Below are 17,832 nucleotides of genomic sequence, written 5' to 3' on the forward strand. Positions count from 1 at the left end.
AATGTTCCCTGGAAAAGTGAATATGTGACTTTTCACTTTGGATCTGCGGCCGCAGTGAATTAAAACGTGTTTTCTTTCCCTCAATCGCTGTGGCAGTCACCTTCGCTGGTATTTCACTGGGAATTCGTGGCTACTTGGCAGGTGAAATTCAGTGCTTTGGTCTTGTGTGGGTTGCCGTTGCTGTCTATTGCGATCTGCGGATCCAATCCGATTGTGCTCCGCCGGCCATTATATAAAACTTAAAAAGCCAAAGCATTTCAGCTGGCTCTCCGCAATTGGCCATGGCCAGTGGGGGAGTGCATTGGCGCCTCAAGGTCATTGAAATTCACCCAGCCTCCCTCGACTCACTGCCAATTAGATTTCCCACTGGCCAAGCAAGAGCTTTTTCGATTGAGTGCCAAAGAGGTCGGGAAATCATCGGTGCCTCTGGGGTATATTTTCGCTTTTCTTTGTGGGAATCATCTGGAATATACGAGGAAGAGACCAAGACTAAATGACTAATTTTTGCAATTTCAAAACTTAAATATAAGTATATGTAATGATAAATATTTATGCAAATTTGTAGTCCGACAATTGTTTTACAATTTTTAATCATTAACGTGGAAAGACAAAGAGTTTTCTTCCTGCCATCTTAAGCTTCAAGATTTCCTGAATGAAAGTAAGGCAAATTCAAAGCAACTGATAGGGATACACACTTGTGATGGCGATGCGACAAGTGTAAAATTGCTTTCTGCATAATGGCGAAATATAAGCAAACAAAAGGAGCGCGAGCCTGGTAAAAGTCGCCAGCCACGACAGTAAAAAGAAAGGTGGAAAAGCGTACAGGAAAAAACAAGACAGAAAGACAAACAGAAGTGGAAATGATTTTTGCGAAAAATCTCACGTACGAATCAATTTTTAAACGCCCCTGTGCGATTGTTCTTTTGTGCAACAGGCCAACGGGAAACGGATGTGGAGTTCGTGGGCGAGGGAAAGGTAAAGGCTTTTCGGTCAGGTGAGGAACAGGTGAGGCGGAGTTGGGCTAAAATATCATTACAAGTCATAGAAGCGCCTCGCATTTGGGTTGATTGTTGTGTGAAACTCTGTGATGCATGCCAAATGAGCAGCGAGCAGAAAAGATTAAGGTTTATTTAACAGGAGATTTTATTTCAAAATAAAAATAGAGAGACACATATGTTGGGTGCATTATTTTAAATACTTATTTAGTTGCCTTATGAACTCGGATTATAAATGTTTGCAAATAACATTTTTTTAGCTCAATAATGAAAGAGTTTTTTTTCTAGTAATTAGTTATTCTCAAAATGTATTTACTTATTTACAAACAGAAAACCAGGCTGTGTCACCTGCAAACATTAAAATATCAACACAATTGGTTATCGAATCACCTGAGGTGGGGATAAACAAACTATTTATTAAAAATAATAAATGTATAACTATTTATTTAAATAAACAAATTTTTGAATTCTTTAATTATTTAATAAAGCAAAGTTATGACAATTTGGAAATTAATTTATTTCTGTTACCACATGGCCCCATAAAAATTGAAAATTTGGCAGCGTACAGATTAGCTCCCTCGTTTTTTTTTTAATTAGGTATTAGCCCCTTCCTCGAAGTAAACAGTGAAAACCCAAAAAAAAAAAACTTTCCAAATCTCACCTTGGCTAGATGCCCAGGAAAGTGCTAAGCGTATCCAAAAAGATTTTCACTGCACCAAATACGATTTTCCATTTGATTCTTCTTTCACTTCTACTGACCCCATTTTCCGCACCCCCTCCCCCCCCCCCCCCTTATTTCAATGCTCTGCTGGCTTAATTAAGCTGAGGTCACTCTTCAGGCAATCTAGTGCGGAAGAAAAGAATCGCATTGGATCGAGCCGAAAGTATTGCATAAGGCCTCGAAGATGGGGAGATCTTGACTTCGTCTTCCCAGTTTTCCCAGCGCTGTCAGAGGTTGATTGGAATCTGCACTCGTCTTGAACTATTTGCAGCTGTTTTGCATCGTCGCACTTATGCAATTATAACTGTAGGCAGGCCCAAGCCCAAGCCCGAGACAATGCCACAATTGCAATTTGTTCAATTGTCAGAGTGGGCCAGAGATGTGGGGAGGAAATCTGCTTTTTTTTATTTTTGGGCTAATACATGCACAAGTGGAGTATCTGCGGTGACGACACCACTTGAAGTTGCCCAAGCAAAATGTTTAGGATTTGGTAATCCCTCGAACTGAATGGGAGATCCCAGTGGCAATATATATATATATATATATATATATCTCCGCCACGTCGATGAAGGCGTTGACTGGAAACAGCCACCTACAAGACATCGCATAAACAAACACTTCCACCAGGTGTCTGGCTAATAGAATGCATAAATGTGGTAAATTCGAATACAAATGAAGCTAATGTTAGCAGGAAGGAAAAAGAAATTACCATTTGATTCTATTGAACAGCACTGTATTTATTACACCTACTTGGTAATTTATAAAATGGGGTTTACTAAAAGCTTTTTATTGCTATAAATTAAATATATCTTCTTAATATTTTTTATAGACAAAAATCAATTCCTTGGATTACGAAACTATATATTGAATAAAATTGATTTAACTCAAACTTAACAGTTACAATTTTCCAAAAACTTGAATAGTTTTGGACAGTTTCAAAATTTTTAAACATCATAAGTTGCAATGCAATTATGACTAAGCCCCTTAATTTCACTGTCATTTTAAACAATTAGCCTCCCCCGAAGGGACTTGCATCATCCATCGTATCATAACAATTTCGACCCATTTGGCCTAAACGTTTTCGTAAACGTCTTCGAGCATTTAATTCGGTTTTCTTTGGGTCTACTTTAAGGCGCATTTGCATTAATTATGATAATTGCAACGTTTATGCTTCAATTCATTGCGTTGTGTGGGTCTCTTTGTCTTTGGGATTTCGATGGTTTCTGGGTCAACGTCACATTTGGGTTAAAAATTGATTTTCGTTTATGGTTTTACTCGCGTTTTTCGTACTTTTCCCTCCATATCTCATTCGGCTTGGCTTTATGCTTTTTATGTTGTGCCGGGCCTCGAATTGAGGCGGTCTTAAGGTGGGCGTCAAAGGTGCCAACGAAATTGTTTAATCGATAAGACGACCCTAGCAGGTGGCGAATGGAATGGCACGAACTGCTGGACAAAACCCATTTTCAGAGGTATTTTGTTGTGGCAGTGGGTGTAGAAACTGTTTTGCTTTGCCGGCTTGCAGTTCATGGATCGATCGATGATGGCTTGGAATTAGTTAAACTTTCTTTTGCTTGCCGATAAATAGTTTCGGGGGGTTTTTGCCGGTAAAAATATGGTTATTGGACTAGCATTTGTCCATAAATGCAATTTTTATATTTAATATATATTATATATATTTAATATACTTGTACTTATACTATTTAAGTTTCTCATTATTTTTTGTCAATTTTTTTCCATAAATGGCAATTTTAATATTTGATATATATTATATATATGTTATATACTTATACTTTTAAGTTTTTCATTATTTTTTGTCAATTTTGTACTTCTATATCCTCTTAAACTTGCCTTTGCTTGGCTTTAAGTTGTTCTAATGTTGACTTTACATTCACCTCATTTCCATACCCATTATTCTAATTTTTGCTATGCCAAATCTAATAATAATTCGTTCTTTGTTTTCTTCTACTTCCAGGTAAGCACAACAATGGCTAAAAACCAAACTACCTCAAGCACTCTTATCTTACCGATTCCACTGGGTAAGTGTTAAAACGAACCCACAAAAGTGTTTCTTGTCTGCCTTTTATCTAAGCTGCAAAATCGCCCGAAGAATTGGCCATAATGTGAATTTATGTTCCCACACACACACACACACACACACACACTCGCCAGAAGGCGCCTATTTCTGGGGGCGTGGCAGTGGGAGCAGTTGCCAAGTAGAAATCCTACGCTTTCCATTACGTCATATTGGCTTTTCGTATATAACTTTTGCACAAGGTTGTCCAAGGCAAACGGGCGTTACATTAATGGGTAACTAGTCGAATCGAAACGAAGCGAATCGAATCGAATGGGGTTCGAGTTCGAGTTCAGTTGAGGCTGCACTTGTCTTGGCCAACTATGGCTTGTATCTTTTCTTGTCTTCGCTTTTTGGCCGCACCACCATTTATTATAAGTAATGAGGCAGTGGAGAGTTGATTTAGCAATTACGGCCTACGTGCGAAGTGCTTTTTTTCGCGCACTTCTTCTATAAAGTCTTGAACTTTTGGCATTTAACTATGGGTTTATTAAAACAGTTCGAGTTATAAGAAAATAGATCGAAAAGTAAAAAATATCATAAGGAAGCCGCTGAATGCGTAATTACAAATTATTTTGTAGCTCAAACAAAGATATTTCTCCAGATATAAAATACTACGAAATACTTAAAAAGCTTAAATAAATGTGGCTTACTTGTAACTTTCTTTGCTACTAGCCAATCTTATCGTACAACAACCATCCTTAGTTTTCCTCTATAACAATTCTTATGTATATCTACCCGAAAAGCAATCGTTGCCTTGACAACTAACTAACCCGTGGACTATGTGTACACAAAATGAGCTAAACACAAACAAATAGGTTCAAAGGAGTGCTATAAGCTCATATTTAAAACAAACATGAATTCAAATTGCAATAGCAACTTCTCGAAAACTTTAATAATTCTCACAGTTTCTGGGCAATACTTTGTTTGCTTCGGCACATAAATATTGACTATAATTTGCCTAATTATACAAACATACAGCTGCGAATGAAACGTAAATAATGCTGGCTTTAAAGGTTTCCCGATCTGCGGGTCTGGCGTTGATAAAAGAGTCGGTTAAACAAATTAGCAGCGTAAATAAAGATTGCAATATTACGTAGTGCCAAGAATAAAGAAGAATAATGTGGGTGTATGAGATCTGAGGGTATACTAAATAAAGTAATACAAAGTTTTTCAGCTATAGAAAGGAATTTTCTATGTAGGTCCTATTATAAAACTTTTTCACAATGGAACTTTATCTGTTTATTCCAAATAATTATTTTAAGTGATTGAAAAGCAGGCTTTGATAAATTTTATTTCGTACTGTGTTTCGGGATTTAAAAAAAAGAAGGCTTTGACTTTTGTTTCAATCAGCCTTTATTTTAGATTCCCAGCTGGCACATCAAATCAGTCAGTTCAGCTTCAACTGTTCAACTGTAAGGTGCTCTTGTAAATTCATTTTCCTTTCATCCTGTCACGGCCAATTTATCCGGTAAATATATTATACTTGTTTTCGGACAAGTCAAATAGATTTAAACCCAAATAGAGCTGGCCTTCTTACGTAAGTTTTCGGCATTTGCGAAGATGTCGCTGCCGCGTGTTTATTTCGACATAGCCGCAGGAAATGAGAAGGTCGGACGGATCGTGATGGAGCTGCGATCGGATGTGGTGCCCAAGACGGCGGAGAACTTCCGGGCCCTGTGCACCGGAGAGAAGGGCTACGGCTACAAGGGCTCTCCCTTCCACCGGGTGATCCCGAACTTCATGTGCCAGGGCGGCGACTTCACCAACCAGAACGGAACTGGAGGACGCTCCATCTACGGGAACAAGTTCCCCGACGAGAATTTCCAGCTTAAGCACTCGGGAGCCGGGATTCTTTCGATGGCCAATGCCGGGCCCAATACCAATGGATCGCAGTTCTTTATCTGCACTGGCGAAACCAACTGGTTGGACAACAAGCACGTCGTGTTTGGCAAGGTCGTCGAGGGGATGGATGTCGTCAAAAAGGTGGAATCGTATGGGTCGAGGGATGGGAAACCCAGCAAGAAGGTCATCATCGAAGACTGTGGTGCCCTCTAAAAGGGGAAACATCAAATTATCTGATGCGAAGTTCAAGTTAATGTTAATAATGACCAGAAAAAAAAAAATGGTAGCATGAAATAGATATATCGAAAACCTATTCAGACTTTTTATTAATGCGTATAAAGTTTATAGGAACGAAAACGATTTTAAAGAATTTAGCTGGAATTACTCATTTTACAGACGAATTCTTTGAATCATTCTCAACGAAAAAGAGCTTCCCTGACTCAGTTTTCCTTTGATTTTCTTTTCCATTACTTTTAATTGACTCAATTTATTTCAAGTGATGCTCGCATATGTCGCTTTTGATTCTTTCCACTCAACTCTTTTGCCGTCTCCCATTACCTTTCCCTTGTGCCTTTCTATCCACTTTACCCAAATGCACTTTGCAAATGTCTATTAAGTCGCATACACTCAAAAGAAAAACCACCCCAAAATTGCGTACCCCTAAAGTCAAATACACTTCACAAAAATTCATTTGTTCAACGTACATTTCTACTATCTAAATAAAAATGTAAAATATTATTTCGAAAACTTTTAATCCCAAAATGTTATGTCACGTTCGACATCTCAAGAACATTTTCTTTGTTGTTTATTTGCTCAATGAACCAACTTTTAAATATTAAAACTACGAAAGAAACATTTTGTTTTAACAAATTTATATGCGAGAAAAAGCAATAAAATATAAATTAAATTTATCTGAAATACATATATATATTTATTTTGTTTGCCAAAAACAGAGAAAGGTTAAAAACTTTTGAAGCGCTGTTGTGAGTGTACGAAATTCGAATTTCAACAATTTTTGTTTAAAAAGTTATTAAAGCTTTAAATATTAAGACAAGTAAAGAAAATATATATATATATATATTTTAATAAATATATGTTTTGTAGTGTTCAGAAAAGATATGTTCTGTCACGTTTTCGCAACAAAAAACGTATCTATTTTCAAAAAAAATAAATTTACATTAAAATAAATATTTTAGAAATACAAATTTAGAAACATACGAAGTTTGAACATTGGCAAATAGTTTCTGACATTTTTAAACAAATTGATATTATTTTTCGAGTGCATGCAAACGAATTTCCAGCACTACTAAGTCGCATTAGTGGAATTTTGCTATTGCGTTTATTTTGTTTTTGCTTTGGGGCTCTGTTTTTTTGTTTATCTTTTCTTTTTTTCGGGCACCCAAAACAAGTCGCGGTCGCTGCCAACTTCGCCGTCGACGTCAATGCCGACGCCGGCAGTGGAGGAGCCGCCGCTTGGCGCTGGCTGTTCAGTGCTTTCCTCTCTCAGATTGCATTTAACTTTGGCCGCGTTCACAACACTAGAAAAGCGGAGCAACGGTCGCGCTCTCCCAGACGCCCTCTCTCTCGCGCGGGTGTTTTGTTGTTGGGCAATGCAACTGCCGAGGAAAATGAAAAGGAAAATGCAGCTGCTGCTGCTCTCCTAAAGCAAAATAGCCAAAAAAAAGGTTTACAATTCAAGAAATTCAACTGAAAATTACCTCAGTTTGTGTGTTTTGTACATGTTTTTTTTTGTTGCCACCTTATCGATCGGAATCGTTTATCAGTTGTGTCAGGTGCCTTAGGCTCATTAAACGCTTATTTAATAAAAAAAAATGAAATAAAAACACGTTAATTACACGGTCTGTTGTGAGAAACCCTAATCAAAATAAAACCCCCTTTTCTCCTCATATTTCCAATTTTCATACCCTCTGGCAAATATATTGGTTGATTGGTCTTAAATTGAAATTGAAAAGTGCGGTTGAATAAGTCTACCAAGTGTTTTATCGAAAAATAAAAAATGAAAATCAAGTGTGGCATAAAATTGATAAATGATGAAATTAATGATACAAATTTAAGAAAATAAAAAATAAAATAAATAAAAAGCAGTACAGAGAAAGTGTATGATATGGAACATTATAAATTGATAAAACCATGACGTTAATTAATGAGATAAAACAAAGGAAGATAATATAACTAAAAATAATATGTGCATAGAGTAGACAGTACAAAGTTATTGTGTTCGAATTAACTAATTAAGTGTGATAAATAGTAATAATTAACTTTTTTGTGTCCTTAAACTTTAAATGGGTGTTGAACAACTTAAATATTTTTTCATGTCAATGATCTCTGTGCATTGAACAGAAAAGGCTTTAAAATAAATATAAGTATGTGAAATAAAGAATGAAGTTTGAATATAAAAGTTAAATGAATTGAAATAATTATTTTTATTATTGTTATTTTACGACTTTTTACAAAAAAGATTACAAAAAAATCCTGATTAATTATTATGTTAATCAAATTTCAGGAATTTTCAATCACAACTTTCATTTCCTCCTTGTTTCATGAAGTCCCCTTAAAAAGGGGAATTAAATAAAACAAAATATCAACAGCTTCTATCTTAAATAAAGCATAGCACTTTCAAGTTCATTCAAAATACAAAGCTCGTATAGTTTTCCTGCCTCTTAGTTTCTTTTACTTGGCATTTTCCGTACCGTTAAGTTCGGTAGGAAAATGTTCTTTCATTAGCGATGGCACGTCAATTAGTAGGCATATGAATCTAACGGCACAGTGCTCGAGGCAGAAAAAGAAGAAGACAACGAACCGGAACTGAAAAATAACATTAAAACCAATAAGCAAAAGGTCTAAGGCAACAAATAAAAAAAAAAAAACGGAAAAGAACCGCGATGACATCAACGAAAAAAGGGGTGCACAAGATATGGGATGAGATGGGGAATGCCACTCCATCCATCCCGCATGCGTCCCGTTACTTTTGCTTCTCGGTTCGTGTCCACGCTTATTCACTTGCGCTTTTGTTTAGTAATGAGTAAAACATACAAACTGCGGAGGGATTTTTTGGGGGTTTGGGGTGACCATATAAAAATTCCACATAATTATGCGCTGTCTCTGACTCAAATGCCATATGGTAAAAAAAGAGACAGACAGACTCGATGAGAGAATCACCCTCGGACATGCATATGGCGAAAAACTTTTCCTTGGGGGGATCGCTCTTGTCATTGCTCTTGTTTGTTGATTATTATTTTTCCTATTTATAAAGATTGCGCCTCCCCGTTTTCGCTCTCCCAGTCTCTCTTTTTTCTCTCATTCTCCGATTGCCTCAGTTTATTGTGCCCCTGAATTTCTGGTTCATTCAGTTCGCTTTTCGCGTTTCGCGTGCTTTAAACTAATTTTGTTTGCCTCCCCCGAAAGTTGTTTGTAATAAACATATAACGCAACACAGCATTTTGAATAATTTCCAAAAAATTCAATTTAGTTTTTGAGAAATTTAAAAAAATTTGTGCAAAAGTTCGGCAGTTTGGCATTCATGATCTCTTAAAATTTGCAAGAAAATCAGGATCGACCTATTTGATTACATCATTTGCTTGAGATTGTAAACAAGCTTGTATTTAAACAACCAAAAAATAAAAATATTTGTGTTTCAATTGCCACATAAGGTTATTCGTAGTTAGCCATTATCTCTTGTCTCCCAAACCCTTTAAAGGTATAGTGATCTCTTGATACAGTGAACCAATAACCATGGGTAAAGTTTACTTAAACAGGAAGAAGCAATATAATATTTGCTTTATTTGGAGCGTTTTAAATTCTCAATAGAACAATTCTTTTTGATACATATCCTCTTTAAAAATTTATAGAAAATCACGCACATTTTATATAGTATTCGGGTTTTCTGATCTCATTTTGCTCAATAAATGTATACCTTAAAACCTCTTTTTCGACATTTTTTGTTGCATGAAAAATGCACAACAGCAGAGTAAAATTTGCATTTAATGAGCTCCTTCTCTTGTATACGCTCCCCTTGCCTCATTGTATGCAAATCTTTGGGGAATTCAATTTTGTTGAAGACCACCTAATGATAATTTTCTTTTATGCTATTTTTGATTGGCGGGCATGTGCGAGGCAGAAAATTGTTGAAAAGATAGTAAAACCTCAAAAGACCGAGCTGACAAAAAAGGAAAGTTTGCTTCATTAACAATTTGTGTTTAAACTTATTTGGTTCAGTTGACTAAACATAAAGAAACAGGATTTAGGGTCTTATTATTATTCACATGAGAATAAATATTTATAATACAATATTGATTTACTGTACTCATACTAAATAAAATAAATTCTGTTTTATGTCTTTCTAAGAATTATTCTTATCTTCATTTAAAAAAAATAAGACAGTCTCACTTAAGGTCTCGTTTTGTTAGAAAAATTCGGTTGTTTAAACTAGTCAAATCTTTATCAGTCATGCCCTGCTTTGTGGCCACCAAATTGACCTTTGTTTATATGTGTTAATGTGATTATTTAGCTTTGACAAGGGCACCTTACCTATAGAAGTGGCGAACGTTTTGATAAGCACATAAGAATGATTCAGTTTACTGGACTACAAAAATAAACGGCACATACAAGTTTCCAAGTAAAGGAAAAGCAAACTTAGCCAGGCATTGCATTTTCTGGTAATTAGAAACTTGTCGGACAGTCAAAACCTAAAGAATGAAAAAACAAAGAAAATAAGGGGAGGGGTGGAAATAGCTGTTGCTGGAGGATATTTAAAGTTGCTTAAGAATTTGCCTTAAAGTCTGAACGAAAATAATTTAACGCTCTGTTGGTTGTAGAAAAAGATCAAGAAAGAAAGAAGGGTTGGCTTCACATAATGAATAGAAAACTAACTGTGATTAGCATATTTGTAGAGCTTCTTATAGCCAGAGAATTTACATATTTTGCTTTGTAATCTATTTTTAATTTTTTTCAGTTCCTACGATAGTGCAATATTAAATTGCTGTTAAATGGTAAATACCATTTGGGGTAGATCGGCTTGTGACAGCACACAGCTGTTGTTTGTCGCGGCTTCTGTCTCTTTCCTTTCTTCTCTATCCCTCCTTGTCGTTTCCCTTCAGGCCGTGAAATGAGGTTAGCATGTTGTTTCAGTTTCACCTTTTAGTTCTTTGTCTTAGCGTGGGCGGTCGTCCAAAAGGTTTATTGCCATGTAAAATGCAACAACTGAAGAAATAATTGCAAATGCAAGCTGCAACACTAGACAACGAAATCGAGGTTAGCTGGGGTAATTGACACGAATTTGTTGCCAAGTTGAAGTATTGGAAGTATTCAGGGGAATTAAAAGGAGCCTAACTACCCAGAATACATTAAATATGAGGGTGCAAAATGAACTACCCACTTAGGCCAGATTGGAATACAAAACTGTACAATTACAAAGAAACTTAAATGATCAAGCGCCTTTTTTTAAATTAAATTCCCAATTCAAAATTCGTAAAACATTTTACCAAATCTATTTATAATACGCAGCCTATCCCAACAGCTTATAAAGCCACAAATTTGAGCTATTTATGCTAAACAATCTTTATGGCCCCACATAAATGCTTTATCTGGCATCTCATAAACTGGAATTCTCGGGGTTGCGCGTGTGCATTCATTATATGATCCCCCATTAATACTCTGATATTTCACCTCAACCCCAAACATTCTTTCAGTTCGGATTTTAAGCGTAATGCGATGAAAGATGCATCATAAAATGAGACTGCTACTGCATAAAAATCTGAACACATTGCAGTTGAAAATAGAAAATGTTTGTTTCACTTACTTTCAATTTCATCATCATTTTCCAACGAAACGAAACAAGTTGCACAAGATTTGTACGACAGGGTCTGTTGTTGTTATACTGAGTTGTTTAATGGACAAGTTTGTTGGTGAAAGTTGTTGTTGGTTTTGTTGTTGTGCATGTTAACGATGTTGCTGCTGCGTTTGCCATGCTCCATTGACAAAATTGACCATAGATCAATGAGTCTAGCTGTCAAGTTGGTAGGACTTCTGTTTTCGGTCTTTGAGGGATTTGTGGTTGTGGTTTTAAAAAAAATTAACAGACATTTTAGGATGGAAAAACAGAAGAAAGTATTTTCAAAGATGTTGCAAATGGGTAAATCGTATGTATAACTATGGATTAAACTATCAGCCTAGTTAAACTTTGTTTTAAAATGTATTGACCTTTTTTGTAAGTGAACAAAGTGTTCTCATTTCTTAGCTCGCAAAATAAGTAAAACAAATAAATTCTAATTTATTATGACAAGCCACTTAAACCCATTTGACATTGGCATATGTGCAGAACTGTGTTGTCTTCTCTCATTTTATTTTCATCTTAATTTGTATAATTCCCGTTTCTTCTGAATCATACAATTTATTATTAACAATTTAGCAGAAGATGAAAAATTCAAATTCATGACACATTTTCCACTGCCATTTCCTAGCGAAGTATTGAATCATCTACAGAAAATAAAGAGGCAATGAAGAGCAAAGACCGTCTCCGACTAGATTATGCAATTCTTTCAGTTACAGCAGAAGAATTGCATGCACCAACAGTTTTTCCCCTTCTTAGCCGCTTCTTTCCATTGCTTGGTTTTATCTGCACGAAGTTCATCAATTCAACAGGGAAATTAAACTTAGCCAGAAGCGCAGAAGCGCAGAAGAAACCAAACTCAGTCGTGTAGAAAGAATGAGACAGAGTACACTGCAGGGCGGTGAGGAGAATCGGGTAGATTGTCTTCGTCGGTTCTTTTGTTTTGGTTATCTTTTTGCAAGCGCACATTTCCTGCATGAAATATAGGAGAAATTCTTTATGGTTTTCCACCATTCTCCACCTTTGTTTCCAGTCAATTTCTTGCTCTGCTTTCTGGATACATCCAAATCTCAATCCCAAACAATTACCTTTCAATTTGTTAAGAATTGTGCTAAAGGCCATCGCGATACAAAAGAAGAAATCATTTGCTAAGCTTCTATTTATTTTTTTTTCTACTATTATTTTTCTGCATAATTCATTTAGCTGCTTGAGGGAATGAAAATTCTTTTGTTTACTTCGTGAACCCTGCTGGCAGTTCAAGATACTCATTTTTTGGAGAAAAAGAAAGAAATTCGTGGGGGACAATCTCTGGGAAGAGATCTGCAGAACAATTGCTCTGCTTATAATTGTGCAAGCAGAATTTCATTATGAGATTGCTATGGGATCTAAAAAGTGGTTAATGGAAGCTTATAAAGAGTTTTAATCACTGTTCTAACTTTATTTTTAATGTAACTAAAGTTAGTTTGGAAAGATTGTTTTTGTAACTTCAATACTGATTATATCAAATAAAACAAACTCAAGTTTATAAAAATATATAAACGGAATTACTAAACACAAAAGTGAATAAACGTAAAGAAACAAAAACCGAAAACCACAACAATATTTGTGATAATGCAACAATAAAAAATTAAACAAAATAATGTTAAAAGAATATATTCTAATAACTACTAATTTTGAAACGATTTAAAAACGCATACTAAAAGAAGTGAAATAAAAAGTGGAATTATATAAAAATACACAATGAAAACCGAAATCGATATTCAGAATAATGCAACAATTAATACCTATGTATACTTGTAAATTATTTTATTTAGCAACATTCAAACCTTAGCATGCCCAGAAAAGTGCCTTAAAAATGATGGGAGAGTAGAAAACGTGTCAACAAAAAAATATCTGAATTAAGTGCCTACAAAACTAAGACCAAAAGTCTTCCCACTCAAATGAAGAAAAATAAAACAAAAAAAACATCAAAGTGCGAAAAAAAAACCAACTAAAAAATCCCCCAACCAGTGCCACGCCCCAGCAAAACCATTTAGCCAAAAAAAAAAAAAAAAAAAAAAAGAACTACCCAAAATAAAACAAAGTAAATCATGAGTAGTCAACCTGCCAGCCAGCCCGATAGCATCGATTTAGCCTATGATATGTGGGCGGGCCAATTCGAATTCGTAGGACCCACAAGTCAGCAAAGCAACAAGAACAACAACAACAATCTGAACAACAACAAGTGCAGGATCGGAGCGCAACAAAATCGGAAACTATCTACGGATAGTTTGGAGGACCTGAATCTGAGCTTTAACACAAGTGCTACGCAAAATCCGCTGAGCAATACCTACAGTTTGGGAGTCACCGGCGGTGCTGGAAGTGACTACTGTGGCTTTGGAAAACACCCGCCAGTACTGATCGATCAGGAGACCTTCCTTAGCCTAAATCCAGCGGACTTTGAGGACATTGTGCCATCCAATTCGGAGCCCAGTTCGCTGGTCTTCATCGAAAACAAGCTAGAGACGAACAACAACAGTCTTGAATCGAACAACAATAACCATATCAACAATAATAACAACAATAAGATTTACAATTTGGAGAATTTGACCAGTAAATTCAACAACAAAACGAACAATACAAACACAAACGGTTTCAAATTGGAGAACCTGAAGAATTTCAAGAACAAACTACTCTGTGATTTCGAGGACACCAACGGCGGGGGAGGAGGAGGTGGCGGCGGTGGTGGTGGCAGCAGCGGAGGATCAGGACCCGTTGGCATGATGAACGGGGCCCTCAGTGCCGAGATCTGCGATAATCTCAACGAGCAAGTAAGCAGTTTTCCACTAATTTCCCCGATTCCGCGGGCTAATTTCATCAAAGTTCAGGGTTCATTTGGGGGTGGTGACGCCCCCTTTATTTAGGCTTCGCATGTCACGACATCTAGGTTATATAGTATATACGGCCTGTCAATATTGTCCAGTCCATTCACTATAAATAAGCAGCAATTGAATGCAATTTGCTTTAGTCTGACTCGGAATTCCATTAGTTCAACTGTTTTGTTAGCTTCATCGCTAGGAAATTTCCCTCTGAATTGATATTTTAATCAATTGCTACTGGAAGGCATAAAACAATATGTTGGAAACTAACGAAGTAAGTTGAGTGGTGGAAAATTCCATTGAAAGTATTAGATAATTGTAGAAAAGTTACTTGAAAACTGTGGACAAAAGTTTCATGTGTTGAAACTAAAAACTAAAGTGGTTGTGTCGGTACAGAAAATAATAATAAATGAATCTATTATAGATTTTTCATGAAATTGTAAAATTTACAAAGTGCGTTGGTTTCAAAACTCTTCAAATAATAATGTTAAATAGTTCTGTTAGTATTAAGGTTTATTTCGTTTCGACTATATGCTTGCACCTTTTAGAAAATTAAATGTTTCACAAACGTTGTTTACGATTTCCTTGACTTATTTACCTTTCTCAACGTCAAAACTGAGCCAAAAATAAAATTTCAAAGTCGAAGAACTTGTTGTGTTTGCCATATAATTTGCCAGACATCTGCTAACTATAAACAAATATATCTTATAGTTTGTGGCAAATGAGATCATCGGCCACAAATCATCAGTGAGAAAAGAAAGAAATAGTGAAACAGACATTTTGAGAAATTAGTTGACGAAGCCAAAATTAATGATTAAAAAACTGTAACGAAATTGATGATTAGCCGTGAAGGGAAATTGTGTCAACGAAAGTAACAGAAGTGAGCTCATGTGGACGGAAAGAAAATTAAGGAAAGCCCATAGAACGTCATTTTCTAATGCGATTACTCTAGTTTCAGGGCAGTAAAAGAAAAGAGTCTTTCACAAGCTAGTGATGCATTCCCATCATTTTATGCAATTAATTATGAAGCCTTTTATTGCTATTGGGCCGACAAATGGGTCTCTAGAGATTCGAAATTTCCTCCACTGCGCTGGAGGTCAGTTCCTCGCTTCTGTAAAGCCATAAACCTCCGGCGGATGCGAGATTTGTTTACTATACTTGATCCACATAAACTAGTGGGGAAACTCATTTGATAAATGAAACAATTGTAGGGCATTGTATCGCCGGAGGAGGAAACTGCGCGAGTGTGTTGCAAGTTAAGATTTTCATTTTGGGGTCAAAGCTAATGCCGATTACAATGTCCGAGTTTCCAATTGTTTTTCATTTCGTGATTAACGATCTGTAAATGAGTAAAATATATCAAGGGTTTTTTTCTTTACTATTTATAAAACTAACGCATTATATGAATAAGATCAAAAGACGAAGTTTTAGTTTATTTGGTCTTTATTTTTTTTATTTAAATTCTCAATTTAAAAGAAATTATGACCCAACCTTTGCCGACGGTATTTATAAAAAAAGCAACCAATTAGCTCTAAACATTTTCACATTGTTACACTTTTGCCTTTTCTCGTTGTACCTTCTATACGAAAAAAAAGAGAACCTTTCTAGTTTCCTTTCCCAAAATTATTCCCATTTTGAGAGACAACCTTCACCGAGGCCAAAACATCTGTTGCGTATTTCCGCACTTGCTATTACAAATTTCCCATCATTTAGTCGCACCTGTCGTGCCATCAACTTGACAAAACGAGACTGGAAAAATCAAAGGCCCTCAAAGGGGCGGAGGGCTTTAATGACCCCGGGAACACCTTTTTAAAGCTGAAAAATGAGGAATAGTGACGAGCACAAGTAAAGCTACCAAAGCCTTACCACTGATTTTATACTTAGCAATCGTAAAGTAAAAGATTGTATAAACTATGTTCCAAAATTGCATATTAAATTAACAGATCAGCCATTTTCGTTAAATACAAAAACTTAAAAAAGATAAAGTGCATTTAAAAAGTGTACACTGCTTTTTCAAATTTTAAAATCATCTATCAACATCCAAAGTCAATTCTTTTCCAAAAGTGTAGTTTCTCCGTACCCTTTAGTAAACTCCAGAGCACCGAAAACAAAACTTTTAGTTTTACAATTTAAGGGCAGGGTATTTGTAGTCGACTACAGCAATCTTATTTTCTCTATATACAACTCCTCGTCACTTGTTACTCAATTCGTCTTACACTTTTATTGTTTTCTCTTTATGCCCCCAGCAACATTTTATTTTTATTACTTTTCTGTTGTTGTTGCTTACGTTCTGACCAAACGGTTTCTGAATGAGACGCGACTTCTGTTTTGGCTGCTATTTTTTTGGCTTCTAAGTCTTTCCGTGTTTTTTTTTCTGTAGAATTCGGTAGACATTTAATTTAAATTCTAGTTTCTATATAATATGCTTAGTTTTTTTTTTTTTGCCATGGTTCATTGTACACATACGGAGCCCCTAATTGAGACCCCCGCCATATCGTACTTTTTCGGTTGACTCAGCAAGCTTATTCTTCTCTCGAAACATTTCTCACTCTCTGAATATTTCTCCAATTCTATGTTGTTTGTTTTTGGTGGGGCCCTAGGCCCATTTTTCAGTACTCGCCGTGCCGCCATAGACGTCGATTGTGTGTCCGTGTATCCATCGGTGTTCAGTGCTCTCATCTCGATCTGTTTAATAGTGCCATACTCTCTCTGTAAATCTAGCAGAAATAATCAACTACGAATTGTCGCCAGCAAATTGCACTTAATTAAGCCTAATTGAACCCCCTGCCGCACAGTTTGACAGCTATTGGGCGCCGACCCAATAGTTACAAAGCCGTTTGTAACCGCTAATTGAACTTATCAATTGACATTTCTGAGGGTTTTTTGGAGGCTGATTGTTGTAGGGGGGGTGGGGGAGGGGAACCAGTGAAAGGTGGCGGAATTAAATTAGCAGGAATCCCGTATCCCGCGGCGATGCTCATTTGTAGATGGACTTTACGTAGACAAACGTTAAAGTTTGGGGTAGAAAATCACTTGCGTTTTCGGTGGTCTGTCCCTTAACTAAAAAGTAAATATTTTGTTACTTGTAATACTTCGAAAGGGATTTTATTTATCTAAACTATTATACCTATTGATTTTCAAAACAAATGTAATTCATTAATTTCCTCTTTAGAAACAAATAAATATTAAGTTAAAAACCCAAAGACACCCTGTTTCCGTTGGCTGTTATCAGAGCTCTCCGGCATCCTGTACTGCAGTAATTGCACATTTCTTATCGGGCTAAGCAGGCAAGCGACTCGTGTTTACATCTTCTGTTTTTATATTTCCTATAAGTTTTTAAATGCGCGGGCGGGTCATGAGTAATTGTGCAAAAAGCAGCAGCCAGCAAATCTGTGGTGGCGAAAACAGATTTTTGCACATGCCAGCAACTAGTTGGCCAAAACTTGAATGCAAAACACTAGCAGTGTGTGCGTGTTTTTTTACGCCTTCTGCTG

At 36.2% G+C, this 17,832-nt stretch overlaps 2 protein-coding genes across 3 annotated transcripts in view; both read left to right on the forward strand.

Moving 5' to 3' along the window:
* Positions 1–17,832, forward strand: part of LOC128259674 (rab11 family-interacting protein 4B) — a 47,524-nt gene that overhangs the window by 25,400 nt on the left and 4,292 nt on the right.
* Positions 5,102–5,945, forward strand: LOC128259689 (peptidyl-prolyl cis-trans isomerase). Of its 2 annotated transcripts, none has more exons than XM_052992224.1 (2): positions 5,102–5,258; positions 5,351–5,945. In XM_052992224.1, exon 2 carries the CDS (start codon positions 5,351–5,353, stop codon positions 5,843–5,845), a length of 495 nt encoding a protein of 164 aa, XP_052848184.1. In that variant the 5' UTR covers positions 5,102–5,258; the 3' UTR covers positions 5,846–5,945. The 2 variants fall into 2 exon arrangements, with proteins under 2 accessions (XP_052848184.1, XP_052848185.1); XM_052992225.1 differs by having other exon boundaries at positions 5,131–5,258; positions 5,313–5,945.

This window comes from Drosophila gunungcola (assembly GCF_025200985.1).
Source record: "Drosophila gunungcola strain Sukarami chromosome 3L unlocalized genomic scaffold, Dgunungcola_SK_2 000009F, whole genome shotgun sequence".
Lineage (NCBI taxonomy): Eukaryota > Metazoa > Arthropoda > Insecta > Diptera > Drosophilidae > Drosophila > Drosophila gunungcola.

What these genes read in the sequence shown, in the direction of transcription:
- LOC128259689 (XM_052992224.1), top strand. Translation starts at nt 5,351, where the DNA reads ATGTCGCTGCCGCGTGTTTATTTCGACATAGCCGCAGGAAATGAGAAG.